Source organism: Hirsutella rhossiliensis, assembly GCF_020360975.1.
Source record: "Hirsutella rhossiliensis strain HR02 chromosome Unknown scaffold00012, whole genome shotgun sequence".
Taxonomy (NCBI): Eukaryota; Fungi; Ascomycota; class Sordariomycetes; order Hypocreales; family Ophiocordycipitaceae; genus Hirsutella; species Hirsutella rhossiliensis.
Window position 1 is genome coordinate 105,813 of NW_025408678.1, and position 25,720 is coordinate 131,532.

The 25,720-nt window shown below is 57.2% G+C and overlaps 8 protein-coding genes across 8 annotated transcripts; 6 read left to right on the forward strand and 2 right to left on the reverse strand.

Moving 5' to 3' along the window:
* Window positions 1-145: 145 nt before the first annotated feature.
* HRG_09188 (calcofluor white hypersensitive protein) lies at window positions 146-712 on the forward strand (the record flags this gene model as incomplete). Its single annotated transcript, XM_044867659.1, has 3 exons — window positions 146-257; window positions 324-439; window positions 542-712. 3 exons carry the CDS (start codon window positions 146-148, stop codon window positions 710-712), a joined length of 399 nt encoding a protein of 132 aa, XP_044716919.1.
* Window positions 713-1,708: 996 nt separating this feature from the next.
* HRG_09189 (tetratricopeptide repeat domain-containing protein) lies at window positions 1,709-4,501 on the forward strand (the record flags this gene model as incomplete). The annotated part of the gene is made up of 3 exons (XM_044867660.1): window positions 1,709-1,766; window positions 1,818-4,030; window positions 4,094-4,501. 3 exons carry the CDS (start codon window positions 1,709-1,711, stop codon window positions 4,499-4,501), a joined length of 2,679 nt encoding a protein of 892 aa, XP_044716920.1.
* A 450-nt stretch (window positions 4,502-4,951) lies between these two features.
* Window positions 4,952-6,182, forward strand: HRG_09190 (ribosomal RNA adenine dimethylase domain-containing protein; the record flags this gene model as incomplete). Its single annotated transcript, XM_044867661.1, has 2 exons — window positions 4,952-5,371; window positions 5,442-6,182. The coding sequence occupies 2 exons, from the start codon at window positions 4,952-4,954 to the stop codon at window positions 6,180-6,182; spliced, it is 1,161 nt and encodes a 386-aa protein (XP_044716921.1).
* An 876-nt stretch (window positions 6,183-7,058) lies between these two features.
* HRG_09191 (vacuolar segregation subunit 7 domain-containing protein) lies at window positions 7,059-9,644 on the reverse strand (the record flags this gene model as incomplete). Its single annotated transcript, XM_044867662.1, has 3 exons — window positions 7,059-8,470; window positions 8,528-9,107; window positions 9,183-9,644. 3 exons carry the CDS (start codon window positions 9,642-9,644, stop codon window positions 7,059-7,061), a joined length of 2,454 nt encoding a protein of 817 aa, XP_044716922.1.
* A 3,989-nt stretch (window positions 9,645-13,633) lies between these two features.
* HRG_09192 (DJ-1/PfpI family domain-containing protein) lies at window positions 13,634-14,452 on the forward strand (the record flags this gene model as incomplete). Its single annotated transcript, XM_044867663.1, has 3 exons — window positions 13,634-13,695; window positions 13,767-13,962; window positions 14,021-14,452. 3 exons carry the CDS (start codon window positions 13,634-13,636, stop codon window positions 14,450-14,452), a joined length of 690 nt encoding a protein of 229 aa, XP_044716923.1.
* Window positions 14,453-16,644: 2,192 nt separating this feature from the next.
* On the forward strand, window positions 16,645-17,649 carry HRG_09193 (uncharacterized protein; the record flags this gene model as incomplete). Its single annotated transcript, XM_044867664.1, has 1 exon — window positions 16,645-17,649. One exon carries the CDS (start codon window positions 16,645-16,647, stop codon window positions 17,647-17,649), a length of 1,005 nt encoding a protein of 334 aa, XP_044716924.1.
* A 3,594-nt stretch (window positions 17,650-21,243) lies between these two features.
* Window positions 21,244-22,572, forward strand: HRG_09194 (eukaryotic aspartyl protease domain-containing protein; the record flags this gene model as incomplete). Its single annotated transcript, XM_044867665.1, has 1 exon — window positions 21,244-22,572. One exon carries the CDS (start codon window positions 21,244-21,246, stop codon window positions 22,570-22,572), a length of 1,329 nt encoding a protein of 442 aa, XP_044716925.1.
* A 447-nt stretch (window positions 22,573-23,019) lies between these two features.
* Window positions 23,020-25,434, reverse strand: HRG_09195 (alpha/beta hydrolase family domain-containing protein; the record flags this gene model as incomplete). Its single annotated transcript, XM_044867666.1, has 2 exons — window positions 23,020-23,631; window positions 24,283-25,434. The coding sequence occupies 2 exons, from the start codon at window positions 25,432-25,434 to the stop codon at window positions 23,020-23,022; spliced, it is 1,764 nt and encodes a 587-aa protein (XP_044716926.1).
* Window positions 25,435-25,720: the final 286 nt, after the last annotated feature.

Genomic DNA, 25,720 nt, shown 5'->3' on the forward strand with positions numbered 1-25,720 from the left:
CTCGTCATCGTCCTCTTCCTCTCCGCCCCCTCCCTCACCTTTTCCTACCTCACCTTCCACTCGCACGCAAAAGAGCCGCAGGCCCCTTCGCCAGGCCCCTTACCTTTACCCAACTCCTCCAATCCCATTCACGCAAGCTTCCACCATGTCGAGATCACGAATGCCCCTCATCCTCGGTCTCGGCGCCGCTGGTGGCATCGGCTACTATCTCTACAGTGCCGGCGGCAACGCAAAGGCCGCCGAGAACAAGTTTGAGAGTTCGTCTGACCCTCCTTGAACTTGTTGAGCCCCGTGACATGCTGGCTGACCGTGCCATTGTTCAGGCGACGTCCACCGAGCCTCGGCCAACATCAAGTCGCAACTCCCTGGCAGCTCCCCCAACGCTGAGAAGGAGCTCAAGGGCTACGGCGCCGAAGCTGGCTCAAAGCTCGACAAGGCTGTTTGTCCTCCCCTGTCGTTTCTCCCCATGCCGACTACCCCGCTTGCCCCACACAGACGGCACTGCTGCATGAACGATGGTGCTGACGTCTTGTTCTACCAGTGGTCCGAGGCGGATAAGCAAGCATCGAGGCTCAAGAGCAACACCGAGGCCTATGCCAAGGATGCCAAGGCAGAGGCCATGAAGGCCGTCGACAAGTTTGACCAAAAGGTCGAGGACGGCACCGCCAAAGCCAAGGGTGGCATCTCGAGCTGGTTCGGCGGCAACAAGTAGATTTGAAAGTGGACAGCCTCTGGTGCTTGGTGGGCTCCATGCTCAGTACGACGGACGAGTCGTGGTGTAAGCTTGCCGCGCCCCATTCATCGCATCTCACGAGGGACAAGGATGAGACGACGGTGGAAATGGCGAGGGACGGAAAGATTCAGGGTGCAAGTCTTGGCAGGTCTCGGTGTACTACGGATCAGGAGTAATGTGCCGAACACCTTTGCGCGAGTACCAACTGGGGGCCGGGAGAGGGTCTTGTTGGCCGACACGGTGTTGAGCCCGTCAGCGCTCTTGCTCGAGTGTCGAGTTTAGAACCGTGTGAAGTCTAATGTGGAAAATTATCACGACAAGAGCGGTGGGCCAGAAGAAGCCTTGTTTGCATCGGGTGCCTCTTCGTAAAGGAACGTACAAGGCACGAGGCGCGTATTGCTCTTAGCAGAGCTCAAGCTAACAACCTGTGTGCAGTCATTGGTCAACTTGACTGTGCACCACTCAAAAACGACTATAATTTGGCCCGTCCATCCCTATGCTTGGAGTCATGTTCCTTGGCCAGCTTGACCTGTTGGTCAGGTCAAGTTTGAAGTTTCCCAAGATAGCCAACGAGGGGTTTCAGTTGGGGTTGGTTAGGTTCCAAGTTAAGAGGAAGTTCGGCTGTAGAGTTAGAGTTCCATATAAGCAATGTAGGTTTTTCACAGCTCTTCTAAGAGAACCGCGACTGCTTTTTGCTTGACTAAGCTTCCGCTCAATTGACAGCTCACGAGTCGGGCATCTTCTGGCCTTGCATGCACATACACAGGGGCGTTTAGGCGGCACTGGTACAAGCCATGCGGCGCACTGTATTTACGTGGCGCAGGCTGGCGGCTAGCTCACCAACTCGCTGAACCTTCTACGTACCAGATGATGCTTATCGATAAGCCTCAAGGCACGTGCCGGGGAATACTACAAAGTCGCGACTTCGAGGCAGCAACTTGACTTCGTCTCCACAATGCACCGCCTTGCATCACGATGACCACGACGCGGCGCGACTTTCTGAGCCAGCCGGCGCCGGAAAACTACGTCGCCGGTCTTGGAAGAGGAGCTACTGGCTTCACCACGAGATCCGACCTTGGTCCAGCTCGCGATGGGCCCAGTGAGGACCAGATCAAGGAGGCCCTCGCCAAGCGTGCGGCGCAGCTGGGCATCGCGCCCGACGGAAAGGGCAGCAAGAAGAAAGATGAAGACGACGACAACAATGACGACGAGGCACGGTTCCAAGACCCAGACAACGAGGTTGGCCTGTTCGCTGGCGGTGTCTACGACAAGGAGGACGTGGAAGCAGACCGCATATGGGACTGGGTGGACGAGCGCATGGATCGGAGAAAGCGGCAGCGCGAAGAGCGCGAAAAGGCCGAGCGGGAGGAATACGAGCGGAACAACCCCAAGATCCAACAGCAGTTCACGGATCTCAAACGTGCCCTCTCGACCGTCACGGATGACGAGTGGGCAAACCTGCCCGAGGTCGGAGATTTGACGGGCAAAAATCGGAGAAGCAAGCAAGCCTTGCGCCAGCGCTTCTACGCGGTGCCCGACAGCGTATTAGCCGCCGCTCGAGACTCGACCGAGATGGGCACGACTGTCGCCGACGACGGCACGGCCACAGCTGCCGGGGACGGAGGGGACGGCACAATGACCAACTTTGCCGACATTGGAGCGGCTCGCGACAAGGTTCTCAAGTCAAGATTGGAGCAGGCATCGCAGAGCACGGGCGGCGACTCGGGCAGCGCGACGAGCATCGACCCGCAGGGGTACATCACGAGCCTCAACAAGATGCAGATGAACGAGGCTCAAGCGCAGGTCGGCGACATCAACCGCGTGCGAGAGCTTCTTCAGTCTGTCGTCAAGACGAATCCCAACAATGCCCTGGGATGGATCGCGGCTGCCCGGCTGGAAGAACTGGCCGGCAAGATTGTCGCCGCGCGAAAGACCATCGACAAGGGATGTGCCCAATGCCCGCAGAGCGAGGACGCATGGCTGGAGAACATTCGACTCAACCACGAGTCCCCAAATACAAAAATCATCGCCCGCAGGGCCATCGAGGCGAATCCCCGATCGGTGCGGCTGTGGGTGGAGGCCATGAAACTGGAGCACATTGCCAGCAACAAGAGGCGCGTTGTTCGCCAGGCGCTCGACCACCTGTCGGACTCGGAGGCTCTTTGGAAAGAGGCGGTGAATCTAGAGGACGACCCCAACGACGCAAGGCTCATGTTGGCCAAGGCGACGGAGCTGATCCCCCTCTCGGTGGATCTGTGGTTGGCGCTGGCCCGGCTGGAGACGCCAGAGAACGCCCAAAAGGTGCTTAACAGGGCGCGAAAAGCCGTCCCGACATCTCACGAGATTTGGATTGCGGCCGCGCGGTTGCAGGAACAGCTCGGCCAGGGAGACAAGGTCAACGTCATGAAGCGAGCTGTGCAAGTGCTTGCCAAGGAATCCGCCATGCCGAGTCGAGAAGAGTGGATTGCCGAGGCGGAGAAGTGCGAGGCAGAAGGGGCGACGCTTACTTGCGAGAGCATCATCCGCGAGACGCTCGGCTGGAATCTGGACGAGGACGATGACCGAAGAGACATATGGAAGGAAGACGCCAGAGGCAGTATCAACAGGGGTCGATATGAAACCGCCCGCGCCATCTATGCCTATTCGCTACGCGTATTTGTGCAAAGCCGGTCGACGTGGATGGCGGCCGCAGACCTCGAGAGGACCCACGGGACCAGAGCCTCGCTGTGGCAACTCCTGGAAAAGGCCGTGGAGGCGTGCCCGAAGAGCGAGGAGCTGTGGATGATGCTGGCCAAGGAGAAGTGGCAGGCAGGAGAGGTAGACAACGCGCGGCTGGTCCTAAAGCGGGCCTTTCACCAAAACCCCAACAACGAAGACATTTGGCTGTCGGCCGTCAAACTCGAGTCGGAAAATGGCGACGTGGAGCAGGCGAGACAGCTACTGGAGATTGCACGCGAACAGGCGCCGACGGACCGGGTATGGATGAAGAGCGTCGTGTTCGAGCGGGTGGAGGGGCAGGACAACGCGGCGCTGGACATGGTGCTGCGGGCGCTGCAGCTGTTCCCGGCCTCTGCGAAGCTGTGGATGCTCAAAGGACAAATCTACGAGGATCAGGGTAAGCCGGGCCAGGCGCGGGAGACGTACGCGGCCGGGGTCAAGGCTGTGCCCAAGTCGGCGCCACTGTGGCTGCTTTACTCTCGGCTCGAGGAGCAAGAGGGCTCAATGGTCAAGGCACGATCCATCCTCGACCGAGCGCGGCTGGCGGCGCCCAAAAACGCGGAGCTGTGGTGCGAGTCGGTACGGCTGGAGCGGCGGGCGGGCAACATGGCGCAGGCCAAGTCGATGATGGCGCGGGCGCAGCAAGAGGTGCCCAAGAGCGGGCTCCTCTGGGTGGAACAAATCTGGCATCTGGAGGCGCGAACGCAGCGCAAGCCGCGCAGCCTCGAGGCCATCAAGAAGATTGACAACGACCCGCTGCTGTTTGTCGGGGTGGCGCGCATCTTCTGGGGCGACCGCAAGCTGGACAAGGCGCAGAACTGGTTCGAGAAGGCGCTGGTGCTGGACCCGGACTGCGGCGACAGCTGGGCTTGGTACTACCGCTTCCTCTGCCAGCACGGCACCGAGGAGAAGCGCGGCGAGGTGGTGGGCAAGTGCGTGCAGAACGAGCCGCGGCACGGCGAGGCGTGGCAGGCGGTGGCTAAGAGCCCCAAGAATGCGCGCAAGGGGACCGAGCAGATCCTGAAGCTGGTGGCGGCGGATCTGGAGTAGTGAGGCAGCATGTCTGTCTCTCACTGTTTATTTGACATTACCCTCGCGGCGGCAGGAAGCATTGGAGTTGGTTTGGCCTGGTAGTCTGTATCCGTAGCTGCGGCGCGATTCACAATGCACCCTCTCCATTAACTAGAGGCGTTTTGTTGGCCGGAACGACTTGTTCCCCGCCCGCTCTCCGCTGGAATTGCTCAACTAATAAGCGGCTGGCGGCGCCGAGCTGTGGTGTGACTCGGTGCGACTTGAGGGCAACATGGCGCAGGCCAAGTCGACGGCTGGCTTGAAGCAATTGTTAGGAGAGGTCAAGATGACGAAGCCTGATACACTCCGGGTAAACCGCGGGAAGCTCGCCGCACCCTTCTCTTATCGATAAACTGGACCACCTCGAAAAGTTTCCCAGTCACCGCCGCCCCTCACCACCAACGAATCCCGCCAACCGACGACACCACCATGGCAAAAACCAAGCAAGCCAAGCGCAGCAGCGCCGGCGGCACGCCCTACGAGCGGCCGGGCGGCGGCAAGAGCAGCGGCGCATCCGGCAGCAAGAACAACGTCTTCAAATTCAACACAAACGTCGGCCAGCACATCCTCAAGAACCCCGGCGTCTCGGACGCCATTGTCGACAAGGCCTACCTCAAACCCACAGACACCGTCCTCGAGGTCGGCCCCGGCACGGGCAACTTGACGGTGCGCATCCTGGAAAAGGCAAAGAAGTGCATCTGTGTCGAGTTGGATCCTAGGATGGCGGCGGAGGTGACCAAGCGCGTGCAGGGGAAGCCGGAGCAGCGCAAGTTGGAGGTTTTGCTGGGCGATGTCATCAAGACGGAGTTGCCTGCGTTTGATGTTTGCATTTCCAATACCCCCTACCAAGTAAGCTCTCCCTACACCCTTCTACCTGTAAATGCGCCCCCCCCTCATGCTAACACCTCTCCGTCTGCAGATCTCGTCCCCTCTCGTCTTCAAGCTCCTTGCCATGCCCAACCCCCCGCGCACCTCAATCCTCATGTTCCAGCGCGAATTCGCCCTCCGTCTCACCGCCCGCCCCGGCGACACCCTCTACTGCCGCCTTTCGGTAAACGCCCAGTTCTGGGCCAAAATCACCCACGTCATGAAGGTCGGCAAGAACAACTTCAAGCCTCCGCCCCAGGTCGAGTCCTCCGTCGTTCGCATCGAGCCAAAGATGGGCAAGGACCGCCCCAACGTTAGCTGGGACGAGTGGGACGGTCTCCTGCGCGTCTGCTTCGTCCGTAAGAACAAGACGCTGCGCGCCAGCTGGCTCGGCACCAAGGAGGTCCTCGCCATGGTGGAGAGGAATTACCGCACCTGGTGCGCAATGAACGGCGTCTCTGTGGATGAGAGTCTTGTCGAGGATGACGCCGACGCCGTCTTGGACATGGCCGAGGACGGGGCCGCGGATGCCGACAACATGGACGTCGACGACGACGCTGCCGACGAGGCGCCCGACTTCTTCAAGGAGCTGCGCAGCTCGGCCGCCTCGTCTGCCCCCAAGACCAAGAGCAAGCGCAAAAAGACAAAGGTGGCGGAGCTGGTCCGCGAAAAGATCCGCAAGGTCCTCGAGGACGTGACGGAGCTGGCCGACAAACGCTCCGGCAAGTGTGACGAAAACGACTTTCTGCGGCTGCTGTTTGCTTTTAACGAGGAGGGCATACACTTTTCCTAGGCGCCGGGGAGCCTTTTTGATCTGGAGTGGGAAAATGACATGGCTAGAGGCAAGATATCACGATTGGAGGGACGGCGTTCAACGGGCATGTTTGGAGCGCATCTCTTGGTCCTACAGCAATACAATTCTTCTACAGCAGGCGCTGCTGGCGACACCCAATTCCGAATGCATGCCGAGTGACAATGCGCAGCACGCTTCACTCGCCAAGGAGACTGCCTTTCCAAATTACTCTCCATTCTCTCTATCTCGACCACCCGCGGCCGCGATGACGTGCAACTCCAGCGGTTCCTCCAACGCCGCCTCGCTCTTCTCCCGCACTCTTGCCGTCCGCCGCCACCGTCTCTCACGTTGCGCTTGTCGTCGTAAAAGCCGTTATAGGTACAGACCATGGTTGCCGCTTTTTGTCATCTATTGTCGCAAGCACAAAAGAAACCCCCGCCACCGTTCCCCAAATTCCACACAAAAAGGGGGAGGGCATGTGTAGCATTCACCCTTCGCTTTGCATGTTGCTTTTCTCCTGGTTTCGCCATCCAGCTTGCAGCACCAGATTAATCAGTCGGCATTGTAGGCACTTCATCTACCTTAACCTCGGGCACTCCTTCAAGAAGCGATCCCCGGCGGCTCAGTATGCCTCTGGGCGCGTAAATGATCTCTTGCCGGTCTATAGCCCAAGCTGGGGAAAAGAAAAGGAAAAGTTGCGTCAGTAGGTCACATCCTACCCTCCATTTCAAATGGACGATGAGATGAGGTCGGAAGAAAAAATCCCAACGCCGGGGCTGTTCCAGATGCCGCACGCACGCTCAAAAAACACAAGGCAGTGAATGATAGTAAAGCGGGGTTCGAAAAAGAAGATCCACTGAAAGCGACGGCTTCGCGTCATGACGCGACCGAGACGGTGATGTTCGGCTTCGGAGATGGGTTGTTGGCAGAGTTTGGCTTGACTGTGGTTCGCCCCGACACTGTTGCGCTGCGAACGTGGGCGCTCAAGGGGAGGCTGTATTTAACCACACCCTTGACAATCAGGTCAAACTCGTGTTGATAAATGTTGTTCCACCGCTCCGAACCATCCACGGTGTTGTTCCCGGGACTCGGGAGCTGCATCTGTCCCGTCGAGGATGACGTTCCCTGGTGGAAGAGGGAACCTTCGAAAGTCAGTGAGCTGTCAAACACCGTGACGCGGCCGAGTAAAATATTTGGTCGACTGTCACTATCGCCGTCGCCGGGCCTCAGGGGCGGGTCGTTCGCTGGGTCGTCTCGGGCATGCAATCTGTCCGACACATGATGATGCTTCCGCCGTTTCGAGTCCTCGTCTGCGTACTTGGATTTGGCGAATATTTCCAGGTTCGCCCGATCAATCGTCACCACCACGATGTTGGGGTTATGTGCCTTGACCGTGAGATCGTACATCAACACCTGCTCGCTCGTGACCACGTTGCCGATGGAGACAATCTCGATGCCGGTCATGGGCTGCGACGTGGCGAACATGAAACCTATGGCACCGGTGATGACCAGCAGGAACATCATGGTCAAGACAAGGCAGGCCGCGAATCGATTTAGGTATGACGATCGCCTGGTGTAGGTTTGGGATTCCGCCTGCCGTAAGCTATGCGGCCCGCGCCTGCTTCGGCTGCCCCTCAAAGAACGCGCCGTCTCAATCAGAGGTGTTCGCTCGTCGTCGGCGCCTGTCGTGTCGTCCAGATCGTAGCTCGACGACATTTGCATCGCAGATCGCTTGGTGCCAAACTGTCCACGCGCCGAGTGGTAGTTTCTCGGGCTCGTCGGGCCCGACGAATTGCGCGAGGTGTTGCCCGCGAGCTTGGACTTGGCTGCGTTTGGGAACGGCGACTCGTTGTCGAACAGTGACGCATGGCCGTTGCCGGGTTGCCGGCCCCATCTGCCTATGTGGTGATGGTGTCGCAGGGTACCGCGCGCAGAGCCGCCGGTGCTTCGCCCGGTCCCCTTTCCATCCTCGTCCCCGGGCGTCAAGCTATCGCTCGCGTTACCCCCAAACGTGTTGACAAACTTCATACTCTTCTTGGGCACGGGCCCGTGACCGTGACCATGACTCCCGCCTTCCAAGACCCCGTAGAGGGACCGCAAGTTTGGTCGGTCCGCCTGGCTGACCATGGAAGTCGCACTGGGGGTGCGGGAGTGAAAGCGACGAGTCGAACGTTCAGTGTTGTCTGGAGGATTGGAATCATAGACAAAGGTTTCTTCCGAATCCGAGGTGTTGGCTTCGTCAACGGCGTTGGCAATCTTTGCCTCGAAGATGTCGGCTTTGGAAGACCCTTTGGTTAAGTCATGTTAGCACGGTTTTGCCGGATGCGCTGACCCGGATGTCCTACCTGTCCCCGAGTTGACCGCAGGCTGCTTGCGCGCCGGTTTCTTCTTCTCCCTTTTCGGCCTGATGGTCTCGGCGCTTGGCTTGGTTTTGAGGGTTCCGTTGGCGGCCTCGGCCTTTGTTCCCGTCGCCAGGACGACTTGGGGGACGCTGGGCACCGTCTCTGTCTCGACCGTCATGTTCTGTGTTGAGCCCTCCGGTTTGGACTTGGCCTGCTTGGTTGACATGGCGCTAGACTGCCGGGAGACGAGGGTCGGCGGCGGCGGCGGAACCGACGAAGGACGTCGGGACTCGGGCCTGGATCCGCCCACATCTCCGCTACCCGGGGGCCCGGGCATGTTGTAGGTCTTGTTATTGAGCGCTAGACCGCCGTCACTGAGGGCACTGTCGGGAGGGTTGCCCGGGGTGGCGAGCTTCTCCTTGACATGCTCTAACAGCGAGGCATCGGCCGCGTGCGCGGGCGAGTTGTTCTGGCTGACTTCCTGCACGGTTTCCAACGCGCCGCAGACGGGGGTTCTGATGCCCGACTGCATGTGCGACTCATCGGAATCGTTTTCGGACGAGTTTTGCAGTGAATCTGGTAGCTGGGGCGATGGGCTGGGTCGCTGAATGTTGATCAGAGGAGGGTCGTGTGGTTCGCTGCGACGCGCGGACGTGACACCGAGCTTGCTCAACTGTGGCGGAGGCGATCGTAGACGGGGCGAGACGGGCCAGCGATGGCTGTCCTTCAAGTCTTGGACGGCCGGGGGCTTCTGCGGCGTGGGCGAAAGGATCGGAGGCTCCTTGGTGGTCGAGCGCAGGCTGGGAGCGGCAGCCGATGACGGCTCGGTACAAGTCGACTTTGCTTGGCGGGTAGGGCTCAGGTCCTGCTGGCTGTTCCTGCGCGATTGACTGGCACTGCCGGTCAAAGCTGTTCGCCGAGGCTTGCGGGACGGGGAAGCGTCTCGAGAGGCAGCGGGGGAGTGATTGAGGGAGGCTGAGGTGGATGATTGTTTTGACGTTTGGCTGCTAGTGGTGGTGGAGGTGATGGGCGGTCGGGTGTCAGGTTGGGGGCTCGGCACGCTGTCGGTGATCGTGGTGGCGGTTTGGGCGCCGCCGGTCGAGGCTGATGACTTGTCCATGATGGCGGGAGAGGCGTAGAGCTGTTCCGGAGCATGCATGCCCGCGGGACGAGCCTTGGACTGGGTCAGAGACAGGTGGTGGTGGTGTCGGTCGAGGGCAGTGTCATCGTGGTTGGCTCGTCATGGACACTTGCGACGCGACAGGGCAACCACGGTGGTAATGGGAAGGGGTGAAGACGGGCGTGGAGCCCCGAGAGGCCCGTTGCGCGGATCAGAGTGCGAGATGCGGAGCAAATGAGGCGACGAGAGGAGGAGCGGGTGGGTGTTGACGTTGGCTGCAGCCCTAGGCTACGGAAGCGAGCAGGGACGATGAGGACGAAGGGGTGCGGTGATTGGGCGGGACTCGGATGGGACAATTTGTCGTCGTGGCACAGGCTGGCTCAAGGTACGGACAGGGTGCTGTGCAGCACTAGCCGGGCTGCAGCGAAAGGCGGATGAAGTCGTCGTGGAAATGATGGTGGTGGTGGTGGTGGTGGTGGTGGTGGCGGTGGTCCAGCACACGTACTCGCGAAATGGAGCAGCGGTACCTGCTTGCTGAAGGTCACGTACAGTGTGAGCTGTTACTGTAGCTAGCGCCCTGGGCTGCTTAGTGCGCCAGTGCGGGCATGGACGACGTCGACTCCGGAGCACTTTGTCCCCTGTCATGCCCGAATGTGCACGCCCAGGTAGCCGAGGCTGGAGACTACCAAGGTAGGTACTTAAGTAAGTACATGCTGTAGGTAGGACGGCGGGCGGTTGGCCGGATGGAGGATGGAAGAGGAGAGAAGAAAATGGCCACGAAAATGAATCCGCGACAGGAAGCGAGAGCGAGACGATTTTTCCTTTTGTTTCTTGCTGCTGACGGGAACCCAGCCCAACACAGCATAACACAGCACAACACACACGTACCCGTACATGCACACATGCACACATGCACGCCTCACACACCAGCACAAACAAGCAATGCCAGCCAGGGTGGCCCCAGCACCTGGGCGACAGCCACTGCTGGTGGGTACCTCTGTACATGGCTGAGATGGCTGAGCACCTCAGCTGATTGTGTGTGTCTGACAGACAGGCTTTTCTGTCCACCGCACAATTGGCTGGTCCTTGATGTACTGTAGACATGTGCCTGAAGCAACGCGGCGCATCGGGGCCGAGATGTAGTTAGAGTAGTGACTTGCTGGTCTGGTCCAGTCCTTCGTTCACAGAGGGGCTCCGCTCATCACCAGCACTGTACAGGGCGTGGCACCGGGTCCGACTTTCCCGAGCGCCGCTATGTGGCCCATGTGGTACCGGTAGGTGCCTGCCTCTTTCGGTACCCAGCATACCCAGCATATCCGGTACCTTACCTAAGACAGTGAGTGACTTACGACGCAACTCCAACGGCCATTGGGCGCTCGACCCTCGTTTAGGACGCCAAGGTACCTACCTAGGTATCCGTTACGGACCTTAGATATATTAGGTACCTGTCACCTGGCCGGAGGTATCCGTACCCAAGTACCAATGGCCCAAGCTGCTTCGGGCGCCAGCCCGCTGACTGACACCTCTCGTGAGACCGCCCGTACAGTGTGACTTGATCGCAAATCGCGCGCACCGGGGCATCTAGGTACCTTTCCATCAAGAGATACCAATAAGGTACCTCGTCGTCCCGTGGCTCACGAGCTGTTTGTACTGTGGAGCACATCGCGCCCGATCCCCGCCATGTTTAGGAACAGCCCTAGTCCGGAGCCCTCCGCGTCGTCTCGCTCTTCTTTGCTTCTCCGACCAGCACACAAGGCATCGCCCGCCAAACAGGTTTTCCAAGGCCGTGGAGCTGTCGATGTCTCAGCAGTCGCCCGCCCGCTACTGAGCATGCAACAGCTGCGCCGCTTCCCTGCTCGTCGCACACGCTGCTTACCCAAGAGCTCGGTAACCACCCCCCACAGCCACAGGGCACGCATGCCCGCCAACGCACCCGACAGAGACCCACGAGCGCGGACAGTCGTTGCCATCTCATGACGTTACGCAGGTTCGCTTGGTACAGCGACGGACAGAGCAACAAGGCGGCCACCAAAGAAAGCGGGTGAATCAAGTGAAGAGGGAAAAAGGGTGAGGATGTGATGCGAACCTCAGGATTCAGGGACAGCTCCCATTCTCGTCTCGCCTCTCGCGCAACTGCGGCTGCTCGCTGGGTGGGCTGGCCGGCGGCGCAAAACAAAACAAAACAAGCTTGCTTTGCTTACCCCTGTTGCACAACATGTGCCAGGGCCAGAACTGGGCCAAAGCCGCAGCAAACACTGTCAAGTACCGGACACGGTGCGGCACGGCCGGCTCTGTCGTCACCGTGACCCGCCAGCGCCCTCAGCTTGTTGCTGATCTGTCCCTGTTCTCTCAGCCATCTGTTCTTCGGCAGGAAGGGGGGTTGCTGACTCGAACACCAAACACGCGACTGCTCGTGTACGTAAACTGGGCACATATTACGCCCACAAGGACGCATGGCCTGGGGGCCGAGACGCTGTGTACAGTGTGTACATGGTTCAACGGAATCGTGGTCAGATCCCTTCCAGAGCATGGCAAGGCATGGCGAGCGCCAAGTTTTGTTTCCGTCCTCTCACGGTTCGACACGCCCCCTGGCCCTCGTCTTAGTTGCCTCGTACCGGTCCGTCATGATGCCCCAGCACCAAGCACGTACGTGGCTGGCACGGATTTGCTGTTTATGTTGATTTGTTGCTCGATGCTGCCTTTCCCCCGCAGTACGCAACAAGTCTGCGCATCCCGCTTCGGTCACGCGCCATCGAGCCCTCGGTTGCTGGAACGTCCTGCCAGACGCACCTACACACTACTAGAGGGCGAATCCATCGTTGATAGGTTCCCGAGAGGGCAGCACGGAGAAGGACTGCCATCGGGTTCCGACGCGTTCTTTGTCCACTGCCGTTCTGGGCCGCACGGTTCCATCCAGTACGGGTGCTCCGAGTATGTCCTGGTCTTCGCGTGAGCCGTGTACAGCATGGCACGAATCAAAGGACTACGAGATTCGGATGCGTTACGGCACTTGACGGCTGGCTCTCTCGACACAACGGTGTCTTGTACTTCGTACTTGGTACTGAGTCAATACGTGACGAGCGCCGATCGCCGCTCGTCGGCGCGAGGCCCGGCCCGTCCCCTTCTGCCTTAGCAAGGCAACGAGGCAAAGCAGTTGGGCCCTCCCGGCTACGTACAGTGAGTCAACAACGGATTTATCGCTCTTGCGAGGTGGACACTTCTGTAGAGCTACCAGACCGAGTCGCGTTGTATCCTTGAAGCCCGTGCTGCTTTTCATCCGGGCCATCCTCGTGCCTTTGGCCGATGCAATGCTCGGTGACGACGTGCTGGCTTCCAATGGGAGTGTGTCTTGTGTCTTTTGCACGAGACTGTCGCATCACAGAGCGCTGGTAAGGGTAGATATTCATACTTCGTACATATGTGCAGCATGGAAAGGCCCTCGGCGGGTCCAAACGGCTGGTGTGTTGGCTGCTGCATCGATGCATGGAAAAAATTCAGGCTTCAACAAGACTGGATGCCAGGTAGAAGCAAGTCGCAGTTTTTCAAGCCCATTTGGGGCAGCCGGTGCTCACGCGCACTCGCAACAGTGCCTTGATGTTTGATTCGGTACCGGGACGGAGGCCCGAAACCGGATTCCGAACCGGCCCGGACCTTCGGCTCCTCCCCGGCGAGACGCCAATCGCCGGCCCCGTGTCCGTGGCTTGGGCAAATGCTAATCTGCAGACTTTGACTTTGGCCTTGATCAAAGGCAAGGCGAATTGCCCGGCAGTTCGGATATGCAGCATTGTTCCACTGATGACAAAGCTCGGGCACTCGGGGGGTCAATCTGCCCTTTCCCGACGTCTTCTGGATATACAACCGCATGTCGTTTATAAAAGAGGCTCGCTTCCATCGGATAGAAGTGGAGGCCAACAACAACGCGGTTTGGACAATCTCATCGATAGGACCCATTTTAATCGCCATTCAGTTCATGTGATTCTCCCGTCGACATGTCTGTGGAACTCGCCAACCTAGATCGCACCATTCGCGTGGGTGTTATTCTGCTTGGAGGGTCAGCCCATGTCCCTCCCCAAGCTCGTCTTCGAGTCGCCGAAGCTCTGGGAGACTAATGTTCCGTGTTAGGCTCACCGAGGTGCTGGACGTCGGCCCCGTCGATCTCATTCACGGAATTAGCAAACCATTTGTCGACCTCCTCCCCGACTCCCTGATCTCCCCGGAGCAGAAGGCGCAGGCGCTTGACACTCAGTTTCACTGGGTTTCGGAAACAGGAAAGACTCAACCAAGTCGCCTCACGAGTAACATGTCCCTTGCAGCAACAGTAAAAAAATGCCCCCATTATGTCCAAGTACTCGGGAAACTGACCTTGGCACTTGCAGGACTCATTCGAGACGTGTCCGCCGTTGGACATTGTCCTCATTGGAGCCTCCTTCCAGCCCGAAATCACCGAAGCCGAGCTCGCCTTTATCCGCAAGAGCTATCAGGAATGCTCCGCCTTCATCACCGTCTGCGCCGGCATCGAAGCTCCCCTCCGGGCCGGCATCCTTGAGGGGAAGACGGCCACGGCGCCTCGCTTCATGCTCAAGGAGCTGCGGCAAAAGGCCACGGGCACGCAGTGGGTCGAGAGGCGCTGGGCGAGAGACGGCAAACTGTGGACAAGCGGGACTCTGCTGAATGGATTGGACTTGATGACCTCTTTCATACAGGCCACTTGGCCCAGCGGCGAGGGGTCGCTGGTGGATTACACCATGAAGATGTGCGCCTGGCCGAACCGGGACCCGGAGTATAAGGATGTGCCGTGGCACGATTGAACGTGAATCCTGTCGCATTGTCAGGATTGCTCATCTCCCTTCATTTTTGACAGTTGGAGAGGCTGGTTCGCTCTGGACAGTATATATACTCGACGATCCGGGTTGCATGTCAACGTGTTCAAACTCAAATTGATGTTGCCCATTCATCAGCTGCTCAGCGTGTGTCTTCTCCGGTTTGAAGCTCACCGGCTCGACCTGAGCTCAAGACTGCTGCAGGAGCTCAGGGGTAGAGAGTAAAGAATTGGGGATATTGAGGAGCAATAAAAATGACAATCGTTTCCTTGCCCCCCAAGCCTAGCCAAGCAAGATGACTGGCGATGCAAGGCCTATCTGGAGCAAGAGTTGAGAACTAGTCTGTTGCCATGATAACGACTCTTGCTCGCAACACCAGGCTGGTCTGGAAGAACACGAGGAAAATACCAATGCATGCACGCATGTAGTGGCCGTTCTTCTCTAGTTTGGGACAGACGCTACAGTAAATGCTCCATGTGTCCCTGTTAAGCTTAACGAATAGGGAGCGGGTAGCAGACGTGCATGCAGACCGCGCGTGGGAGGCGCTTATGCACCCCATGTGCCGCGGTCCTATAATGAAACGTCCAAAGTGGCATTTTGCCAATCTCAAGCGAGTGTATGGAAAGGCGAGGATGTTGCCGGCGGCCCATGACCTGAGGATTTTGCGGTTCGGGATGCATCACGAGGAGGGGTGTCCGAGGATCAGTGGGCTTCCAGTATGGGGACAACTCCCCATAGCCAGGCGAGACCCGCGGGTGCCCCGATGAAGAGCATTTCGGACGAATCTTGTCAGACTTCAGTCTCTCGGCCCTCGGGCGGCGGCGAGACCCGTAAATGAAGGCGCCCGCCCCCACTGGCCGCAGTCGTCAATGATACCTTGCGGTAAGCATGGCTCGGGGTCCAGGGGTGAATTCCTTCAAATAGTCGTGACTGACGAGGCCTAGTGGCCCTTGTTATTATTGCCTTGCCATGGGGCAAAAGTCCCTCGCAACCGGCGGCTTCAGCACCCGTTTCGACGCCTCAGGTGGCTCGATAACTACGGAAACTGGACCTTTGGTGCCGACCCCTCGTCCCCTTTTTCGACCTATATATATGGCATTACAACCTGCCCCACGAATAGGTACATAGAGCCGGTGATGGGTGAGGCGTGGCTTGCCCGTGGAGCTTGAGCCCACCGGGGCCCAGGCACAGGACGACATTGCTCCGTGGCCCAAACAATGGGCAGATATTGATTGACAATCTCACTCCAACCAAAAGCCGTCGACGAATGAGCACAGAAGAGGAATGGAACGCCGGCTCCACCGCAACGGGGGCGCAGACGGCTCGAGGCTCCAGTCTGCGCGCCGAGGGCCGCCGCGACGCAATCGATGACAGCGAGTACCACTTTGACGGACCTCGCACCGCATGATGCTCAAGCTTGGCGTCGTGGCATGGCGACTACATGTTGTGTCGATGCCTTTACCATTCCAGCCAAGCCCGCTGCAATATAAGGGAGGCCCGTTCCGTCTCTCCTCCTCCGCAGCTCTTTAAACTTTCCAGCGTTACTCTTGGAGCCAAACTCTACTTGTACTCCACAGTTTGCCGAGTTTAGACTTTGGTTGGCGCTGCTGCCTGTTCCAAGGCCCTTCTCACTCGCACACGCCTATACACCAGTATAATATACTAGTATATATCAGGGAGGCGGGAGAACGAATGGACGGCCCCAAGCGTCGACTCGAACGGCTGGCCTGTGACCGCTGCCACCGCCAAAAGCTGCGGTGCAGTCGAGCCTCCAACCACGGCCGGGCCTGCCAACGGTGCGTCAAGGCCGGCGAGAGATGCACCTACAGTCCGCCCCTCCGGCTCGGGAGGCCGGCAAGCGGCAGCAAGCCGAGCAGCCAGCCGCGGCGGCCATCGCCGGCTTGCACGAGCAACGACCAAGACCGGCATCAAGTCTCGCCCCTGACGCCGATGACGCCGCCGACCATAACGGTGGCTGCGCATGCCCACGACACCTTTGAGTCTTTAGCCAATGTCTCGAGGCCCCCCACTCCGCCAGTCTGTCTAGATACGAGCCCAGGCTTCGACGCATGCGGTGGTAGGTACTGCCCATATGACCCCTGAAGGCAACCTTTGGCCCGCGAAAGCAGTCAACTTTTGCTGACTTGGGCATTGCAGACCGGCCTTTGAACACGGCAACAATGACGCCCTTGTCCGCCTCGCCAATCTTTGCGGCCATGCCTGAGCCCCTGTCGTCAGACTATCTCATCACCCCTGCATCTGGTAACGACGAGGCCTTCATGATGGCCGACTTGGACTCGGACTACCCCAACGACGGGTCGCTGGCTGCCTCCATGCTGCTTGACATGTGCTCTGAACAGCCTGACTATCTCATCACCCCTGCATCCACAACCGACGACTATTGCCTCTACACCATGGGTCCGTGTCCGCCCGAGACTCTGTTGGTGGACGATGGGCCGCGGCCGGGATTCCACGACGACCCGCAGCGGCAGTTGTTGGAGTTGCAGCAGAGTCTATTCGAGGGTCCCTGCGCCGTCGTCATGGTAGAAGAGGTCGACGGGCTCCAGAAGACGATAGACCTGACCACAAGAGCCTCCAACATGCTGCTGAGCATCATCATGGCGCTCATTGCCTCGACATCGGGCCGACTATCTTCGTCCCCTCCGTCCTCGTCGTCATCATCCTCGTCTCCGGCGCCGGACCGCAGCAGGCGCGCGAGCAGCGGCTCCGGGACGACGACGATGCTGCTGGTGACGGCGTGCTACGCGCGCATCCTGCACAACGTCGACGCCATCGCGACACGGCTGCACGACATGGTCAGCTCAAGCGACCAGGCGGCGCTGCTGGCGCTGCTGCCGTGCGTGCAGATTGGCTCGCTGATGCCGGCCACGGTCGTCGCCCCGGCCATCCAGACGTCGGTGCTGGTGCAGCTGCTCTCGCAGTCGCTGCGCGAGATTGAGAAGAGGATGCCGCCTCTGGCCCGCGCCGTGCTTGACCAGCCGCTGACATCGACGCGCGGGCTGTCGTCGGGCGGCAGGTCACATATTGCCGAGATTGTCGGCGCCGTCAACAGCGAGGTTGCTGGCCTCGAGGCCCATGTCAAGAATGTGCTCAGCGTTACGCTGGACTTGCTCAGTCACAGCGGCAGCCACCACGGCCATGGCATGTATTACACGATGGAGTGAAAGGGCGGTGGTGGTTGATGGCAGTCTCGGCCATGATCAATACTGGCTGTGCCGGATGAATGATGACGAACATATATCAAATATTCACTCTGTACACTCTTGGCCGTCATTATTCGCGGGCTTTAGGAAAACTGACGCGCAAGAAAACTACAAATCCTTGGAGAAAAGGGAGAACCAAGACTCGAACTCGAATGAAATAGAAATACATGAGGACCGATGCCCCTTACAGCACAGGGGTAAATGGCATTGACGAGCCTTGAAGCCAAACACTCTATTCCAGCTCTTAAACGTGTTCTATGGTATGAAGGCATTCAAGAATCACTATAATCTCTGATATCCGCTCTCTGGTGTTGCTTATCATGCAAGCAAATTCTTGGTCATGCTTGACCCATGCACATTACCAGAGCTTGATAGCAACTCGAGCTCGCTTGTCCGGATGACGCATTGAGCGTGCAAACCCCCCGCGCAAAATCCCCTTTTAGAAGGAGTTGCGCGGATATCTGAAGCCGGACGTCGTGTTACAGTACATAAGTTCCGTCACTATATCGAGAGATGCCCCTTTTGACTGAAACGCAACACGACCCAGAATTATCCGGTGGGCGGTTTTGGCACAATGCCAGGGATTGCTGACCATTTATTGACTTTTGGGAAACGATGCCCGTATATGAAGACACGCTGCACGCATGCCAAGAAAATGTCTACACGAGCAGGCGGCAACAGGAGCTCGTTCGGGTAGCCTGCCCGAGCCGGAACAGGGGTCTGTCGTGTGCATTACCGTATATACGAGCACGGTGAGGAGCCTCGTCCTGCGGACTTTCAACGTATACAAAGTACCAATGAATAGAACAAACGCAATTGCAGTATAGTGTATATTGTGTGTATGTAAAGATTTCTGGGCCGATTGGGCCTCTGGTTCGCGCCGTTGCTCTTTTGCAAACGGACTTCAACGCCGAGGTGCAGGGACGAGGCCGGCCGGTTAAGCATGTCTACATCGTACGGCCGGCTCGAAATAAAAGGGACGAGAAACAAGTCAACAGGGATTGGTGCAAATCACCCCAAAATCGGCGTTCATCGACGCTGGGTCCTCGTGACCCCAACCGTTCGGCCCATCTTTCGTGTACCCGTATCCATATCTGCCCCAGCATCAGCCCATTCCTCCCTTTACCTTCCCCTTCTTCTCTGGCGTTGACATGCTAGCATGGGGTGTTTTGGATCTTCCGGACTGAAGCGTTCAAGTGTCTGGTTGTTTGTCATCAGATGGCGGGAACCACGGCTCAGAACGGAGCAACAGCCACAACGGCAACGGCAATTGAATATCAAGCGACGAGGTGGAGATGTATGCAATTGCCTTTACGGCATCTATCCACCAGAGTCGTGCCTCCAGTCGTCAATCATGAGACTGAAGCCACATGGCAAGGTGACTGCGTAGTCCCCAACAGTTGAGCTCTGCATAGCCTTGCCGTCTTGCATTTGCCGTCGGTTCCAGTCCATGTCGGCATCGACGTCAATACCGCTTTGCACCGCATTGCACCGCATCACATCCTTGCCACGTTATCTTCCTGGCGCGGCCCCTGGCCGGCATTCCCGCATTTCCGCTGCAGCGGGTTGCCCGAAGCAGGCTGCAGCTCAGTGCGACGGCCTCATGCAAAGCCTCATGCAAAACATGGATGAGGTGCTGCTGCCGTGGAACAGAAGCTCACCCCCAAGGGCCGCCGATCCGAGTTCTTGAACCGTCGGATGTTGAAGAGCCGGGCGAATCGCTTACATCGCAGGGCCAACGTGCTGTGACTTGATACCGCTGCACTCACGTCTTTCACACGCCCCCATGTTCCCTGTCTGCCGAGGTGCAGTGCCGTGAGCCTGGAACAACATTGTTTGGCACGGCACCGTCAGGTCAGAGCCCTTGCACGTTTCGTTGCCCAACGCCTGACTTGCCTTTACGAGTCTCTGGTCGTTTGGGCCGACTGGAGAGTGCGCTGCAGCCAAAAACACCATTTACAAGTTTTCTTTGTCGTCCATGTTCCTAAGCAGCCACTACTCCAACCTCGGCGGTGCCTGAGCGGCGTTTTGAATTAGAGTGAATACTATATCTTCTCCTCTCTCGCATAGAGTGATCCGTAGTTCTTTTCGGCTGATGCAATCCTATAGACTTGGTAGCCCAAAGATGCAATGTCGCCCTCTGAATTTCAGGATACTATGCCAAGTCATGTTGTCCAATGCGTATCGCCAGTACCTGGACGCCACGACGAGTCTGTTCCTACCATAGGTCCTAAATAAATGTTTCGGTAAGCCCTGGCATATCATTTCGCACGGGCACTTGTTTAACCGGCTCTTTACCCAACTTGGATCTTTTCCTTTCAAAATTAGACACTGGGCGGTAAGCAGAAAATATCCCGAGTCGGGAAAGCCAAGATGACCGAGGTTTCTTGCCGAGTTGTTGTATAATTCCTTGTAATTCTGCTATGCTTGCGTGTGCCTCACATCACTTGCAATGTTGCCAGCATCCTGACATATTTTATAAGGATATTAAGTCAGCGACCAACATCTAACAAACTGAAATATGACGTTTTATAGATTGGAACGGGTGACAGGCATTCGCTCTGCATTCTCGTTCTGGCAAATCTCCTTGTCCCGATGCGGTTTAGGAAAGCGTCTACATGCAGATATGATCAAAGCCAAGTTCGGCCATGGCCACCCCCATTCCACCACGACTTTGATAGAAGCCTGCAAATTTATGGTCCAGCTTCAAGAATTAGAGTTTCCAAGCAGATTGAGACCTACAATGTTGACAGCTTTGGTCGAGTTGAGAAACATTCTTCGTGGCATTAACATTTGAAAATACTGACGTCCTCGATAGAGAGCGGGCATACTAACCGTCTCGAAATTACTCTTGGCAACTAAGCAGTAACCCTAAAAAAACCGTACCTAATGTTAGCTCGTCTACTGCGAGACATCGCTCGCATCAGCCACCACGATTAACGATTTCGAGTATAGGAAAATATTTACTTACAACTCGTTAACCTCGCATCCAACTATACCTCTAGTTAAAGGATCTACGAGACAAGAGTTATATGTGCCATATGCGAACCTCGATGGTGTGCTCTACAATCCAGATGCACCCACTATTTGACGTAACAGGACCTTGCAATTTGCAGAGTACCCTCTACAACTCTTGTAGTGCACGCTTTTATGAATTTCTACAATGCTTTGTTATCTAGTCATCTTCCGTTCACTTCTATCGGCCAACTAATCCTTCGATGCTTCTTTATTATTCTCAGCCCCAAAGGACATGGGGTGTAGCCAAGACCCAGACAGCCCAGTATTCGGCGAGTTCGGACCATCCCATAACTATTGCTTGTCTCGAAAACCGCCGAAGCCTCAACTTCACTGCGGATGGGGTCGGAGGTATGTTCGCGCCGAGAACCGGCTCGCCCCAGCCAGTCAGGGCCTTGACAAGACACACGCTCAGAGATTTACCTTGCCAACAGGGCAACGACAGATAAACGCAGCGCTGCACATCATCCCGGCTCATGGACGTGAGACTTTAGTGTCTTGTCCCAAGAATACCCTCGAGCCCCCTTCCACGGATTCACCATGCGTCCGCATCATGTCCTGAGTGGACTGTTGGCGTTGAACCAGACCGGTCGCGGCGCTGTCGTCGATGCTGCGGCTTCGGCCCCCTCCACGTCCTTGGACTGCAGCAACTGTGCAGCCGTCCCGGCTGTCTGGAACGGCTTTGGATATCTCTTCAATGTCACCGTCGGGGGGCAGTTGCTCACTGTGCTGAGCGACTGGACCTGGGCCTCTCTCTTCGTACGGTCTGGCAGATGCTTGAACCGCTTCGACCCTTCGTTGTGCGTCGGCACCTCTGGACAGGCCTGGTTCAACGAGCGACAGTCGCCGACGTTTGAGAATTCGTCTCTGCCGCAGAGCTGCTGGCCTATAACGGCGTTTGCGCCCAATTTCACCGTCGACTATGCCACCGACGAAGTCTGTGTTGGAGACATATGCAACCCCGGCACCATTCTCCAGCTCTCCGACTTTCCCTATCCCGCCGCCGCCATCCCCACCGTGCCCTTTGCCGGCATCTACGGGATGGCGCCGGTGACGCCCGGCCTCGGAGAAGAACTCCACCCGGCCTCTTACCAGTCCTGGAATGCCGGCAAACTTGGCCCCCGGTTTGGCTGGCACTCGTGCGCTACGCTGTCCTCGTCGAAGCCGTGCCTCGGTGGTGAGGCCAAGGTCGTCCTCGGCGGCACCGACACCTCGCTCTATAACCAAAGCGAGGTGCATGAATTTGCAATCCGGAACCCGTCCTGGCTCGGCGAAGCCTTTTACCCCCTGACACCGCCGAGGAACAACTACTGGAGCACCGAATTGACTGGCAACTGGATTCGCTCCACAGGTCAACAAGAGTCCCCCAACTTCGCCATTGCCCCGAACGATTCAGACCCTGCGGCCCGGACCCTTGGTCTGCTCGACGAAGGTTCCGAAGGTCTTGCTGCCCCTCTGTCGCTCAAGGCGTACCGCTGGTTGGTCGACCAGGTCAACGGCACTCTAGCCCCGAGTACCATCGTGCAAGCTATTTTAGCCCAGGGCTCCTCCGGATTCAACATGGCTCACCAAGACTGGTTCACCGTGCCCTGCAACGGCACAGGGAGCTTTCCAGAGCTAGTCTACGAGCTCGAGGGCCGCGCAAACTACACCATTTCTCCAGACGACTATGTGGTCAAGCTCAACGCGGGCGCGACTCAGCCGCCAGTGTGCTATCTTGGCATCAACGTGTGGAAGTATGGCCGGGTCGACAACGGAGACGCCCGAGTTCTACTTCTGGGCGGGGCATTTCTGAAGCGACTCTACGTAATCTTGGACTTTGAGAGACTGTCTTTCAGCTTCGCTCCTCTCCGGGGCTCAATTTCCTAGTGATTGGCTCTTGTCGTGTTCTGTGGGGACTGGCTACAAAGGTTCAGCGCTGGTTCTGACACGGTGTATAACATTCATAAATAGAAAATGTTCGGTGAATGGTTCCATGTCATCTATGTTGCTATATAGTCGAATGGTGTCGTGTTCAGGCTATTGCAACAGGGACCGAGTGGTGGCGGCCTTTCGAAGCAGCTTGTGAAACGTTGCCAAGCAGCGCATCTTGCTTCTTGGCGTTTACACGAGGGTTTTTTTACTTTGTTCAATCTCTCCTCTTCATGGTGTATAACTCATTTCTTGGGTCAAGGCGGGTTCCGAATTATATACACTAGACCTAGAAACTAGGAGGTGATGAAGAGAAAAACTTAAAGCTTGGAACATAAGAATAAAATGGATATGTTGTTCAATGATGCTACAACAGTACAAGGTATAATGACTTATATCCTAATTTCATTCCTCTGTATTAACACGCCTGACTGAGATCAAATCCGGGGATCCGAAAACGTCTTTGACTTCCTCGGAAGTAATAGATCTTAGATACCACTCCACAACACTGGGAAACCTTTGTCTCATCTCACCGTCGATAAGATGAAGAAAGGCCCAGAGAAGAGCAGACGCCAACGTCAGGTCAGCGAGGCTGAGCTCCTCGCCCACCAGCCAGCTTCGACCATTCAAATGCTTGTCAAGAACGGAAAGGGCGTACTCGAGGCGAGCGAGAGCCTTGGCTTCCGTCTCGTCGTCGTACGGCCCATAGCCCACTCTCCAGATGACGAGATCCAGGACAAAGGGCGTCACCTCGCCGTCGGTGAAGGATATCCATTGCCGGATCTGCGCGCATGTCGCGGCGTCTCGTCCAAGGAGCTGATCTTTGCGGGGCCCGGATTGTGCTATGTATTGTGCAATGGCGTCCGACTCGGCTAGGCAGAAGCCATCGGAACCCTCGAAGGCGGGGACTTTGCCCCCTGGGAACTTGGAAAGGAACTCGGGTGTCCGGTTCGTGACCATATGCTGGTACTCTGCGATTTCAATATCAAGGCCATTGAGCTTTGCCGCTGCCAGAATCTACGTCTCATGTGTAAGTGCGTCTTCGTCTTGCCCCCTACTTGGTCAAGCGAATGCAAAATTCGGCAATAGCTGCTCTTAATAGACCTGGATCAAGACATACTTTGAAAACTCTTCCATTTGGCATGAAAGAGAAGATTGTACCAAATGGAGCCATGGCCGTGAGGGGACCTAATTGAAGAGCAGCAGATGAATGAATGACCTTGGCGGCAGATTCACATCAACGCAGCCAACGCCGCATAAGAATAGCTCGGAGGTGTTTATAGCTGACGACCGAAGTCCGGGGTGGCATGATGTTCGGCGAGTTCTCATCACGACCGAGCCTGGTCACTACATGCTGGCCGAGTCGATATTGCTCGGCTCTCGGACAATGATGCCAAGCGCTTTTCAGAATGGATATCGAATTAGGGATCTCTTCAGCAAAAATGATACAAAAAAAAAGGAAGGGGGATAGACCGATAGACAACTAAAAATCGAACGGCCTTGTAGTTCAAGGACAAAGTCATAATCCAACCGTTCGTCATCCCTTTACATTAACATTTGCCTCTGGATCCCAAACTGCTCATCCAACCATGAAAACACCTTGTGATGTAGAATTGAAAGGGCCCCAATCTTTGCTTGAAGCCCTCCATTGGCGCTTCCTTCACCCACCCACAGTCGCTTTTCGGTCGGACCGAGCTGCGTCAACCCGGCAAAGATGCGGTTTGCATTTTGAGCCGGCGTAAAATAGAACGAGTCGGCAGGCCCCGTGACGAGCGTCGGGCAGCGCTGTCTAGCCAAAAGGTCTGTCTCGCCGTCCTTGAGGGTGAAGCGCTGCATGGCCCGCATGACATCGGCCGGCTTCGCGGCACCGAACACCCATTTGCTGTGGCCAAATTCCCATCGCATTTGAAAATTGGTAGCGGCAAGCCGGTCGACGACCCAGTTGAAGAAGCCGTCGCTGAGCCAGCCACTGAGCCAGCCGTTGATGAACCAGGACGGCATGCGACTGCGCGTGACGTCGAAGAGATCATAGGGCCCATCGCACGACACACACGCCTTGACGCGCGGGTCTGCTGCGGCCCGTAACGCCAGGTAGCCCCCCAACGATGCCCCGTAGATGGCGAGTCTGTTGGTGTCGAGGTCGTGCTCCGGTGCCAACCGATCAACGAGAAAGTCAATGACCTTGCTCGTGACGGATTCCCAGTCTGGGCGGAGCCGTAGCTTGTCTTTTCGAAGGGGCAACCCCTGGCCCGGCCCGTCGAAGCTTAGGACGGCATAGCCCCGCGGAAGAGCGCCTGCTGCACCATAGAAGAAGAGTTCCTCTTGCGTCGAGTCGAATCCTCCAGTCTGGAGAATGATGGGGATCTTCTCGGCCGAGATTCTCTGATCTGAAGCAGGCAGATAGAGCCTGCCGGGCAGTGACAGCCCTTGATCGAAGGGAATGTTGACCTTGTGCACAGTCGCGTCCAGCAGAACCCAGCCCTTGTCGAAGGCATCGACGCTCTCCTGAGCCGCACCTAGGATGCGTTCATCGTCAGGGTTGCAGTGAAGGAAGAACTCGCTGGCTCGAAAATAGGAACAAGCCCGCAAGTATGCCCAACGCGCCGCGACGCGGTCATTACAGGCCTGGGCTTCCTTGGCCACGCACATGGCCTTGGCTCCCATGTCGTGCCAGGCGTGATACCAGCTCTCTGGATCGCCATCCTTGATCCGGGCCGCGGCTTCGAGGCACTCGCAGATGTCGGCGCCATGATACGGACTGGCGCCTAGGACGCGAAGGAACTCGAAGTTGAACAAGGCTGAACGGAAGACTTGATGCATGGTGTAGACGGCGTTTTGCTTGCAAACTGTGCTCTGCGTACAGGAAAGGAAGAGGCTTTACAGATATGCAAACGGTCATACAGAGGGCCCCAGTATTAACATAATACAGCTGCTTTATTAGACACTCATTGGCATTACCACCTATGGCCAACAGTCTACACTCGTTACCCTCGGTCGGTGATTTTCACGGCTCGGGTCCGGACGCAACTTCGGCGACCTTGCGTTCGGTGGACCCTGGATAATGGGCCGCAAGTATTCGGGTCACCGTATCGCGTTGTTGCCTTTG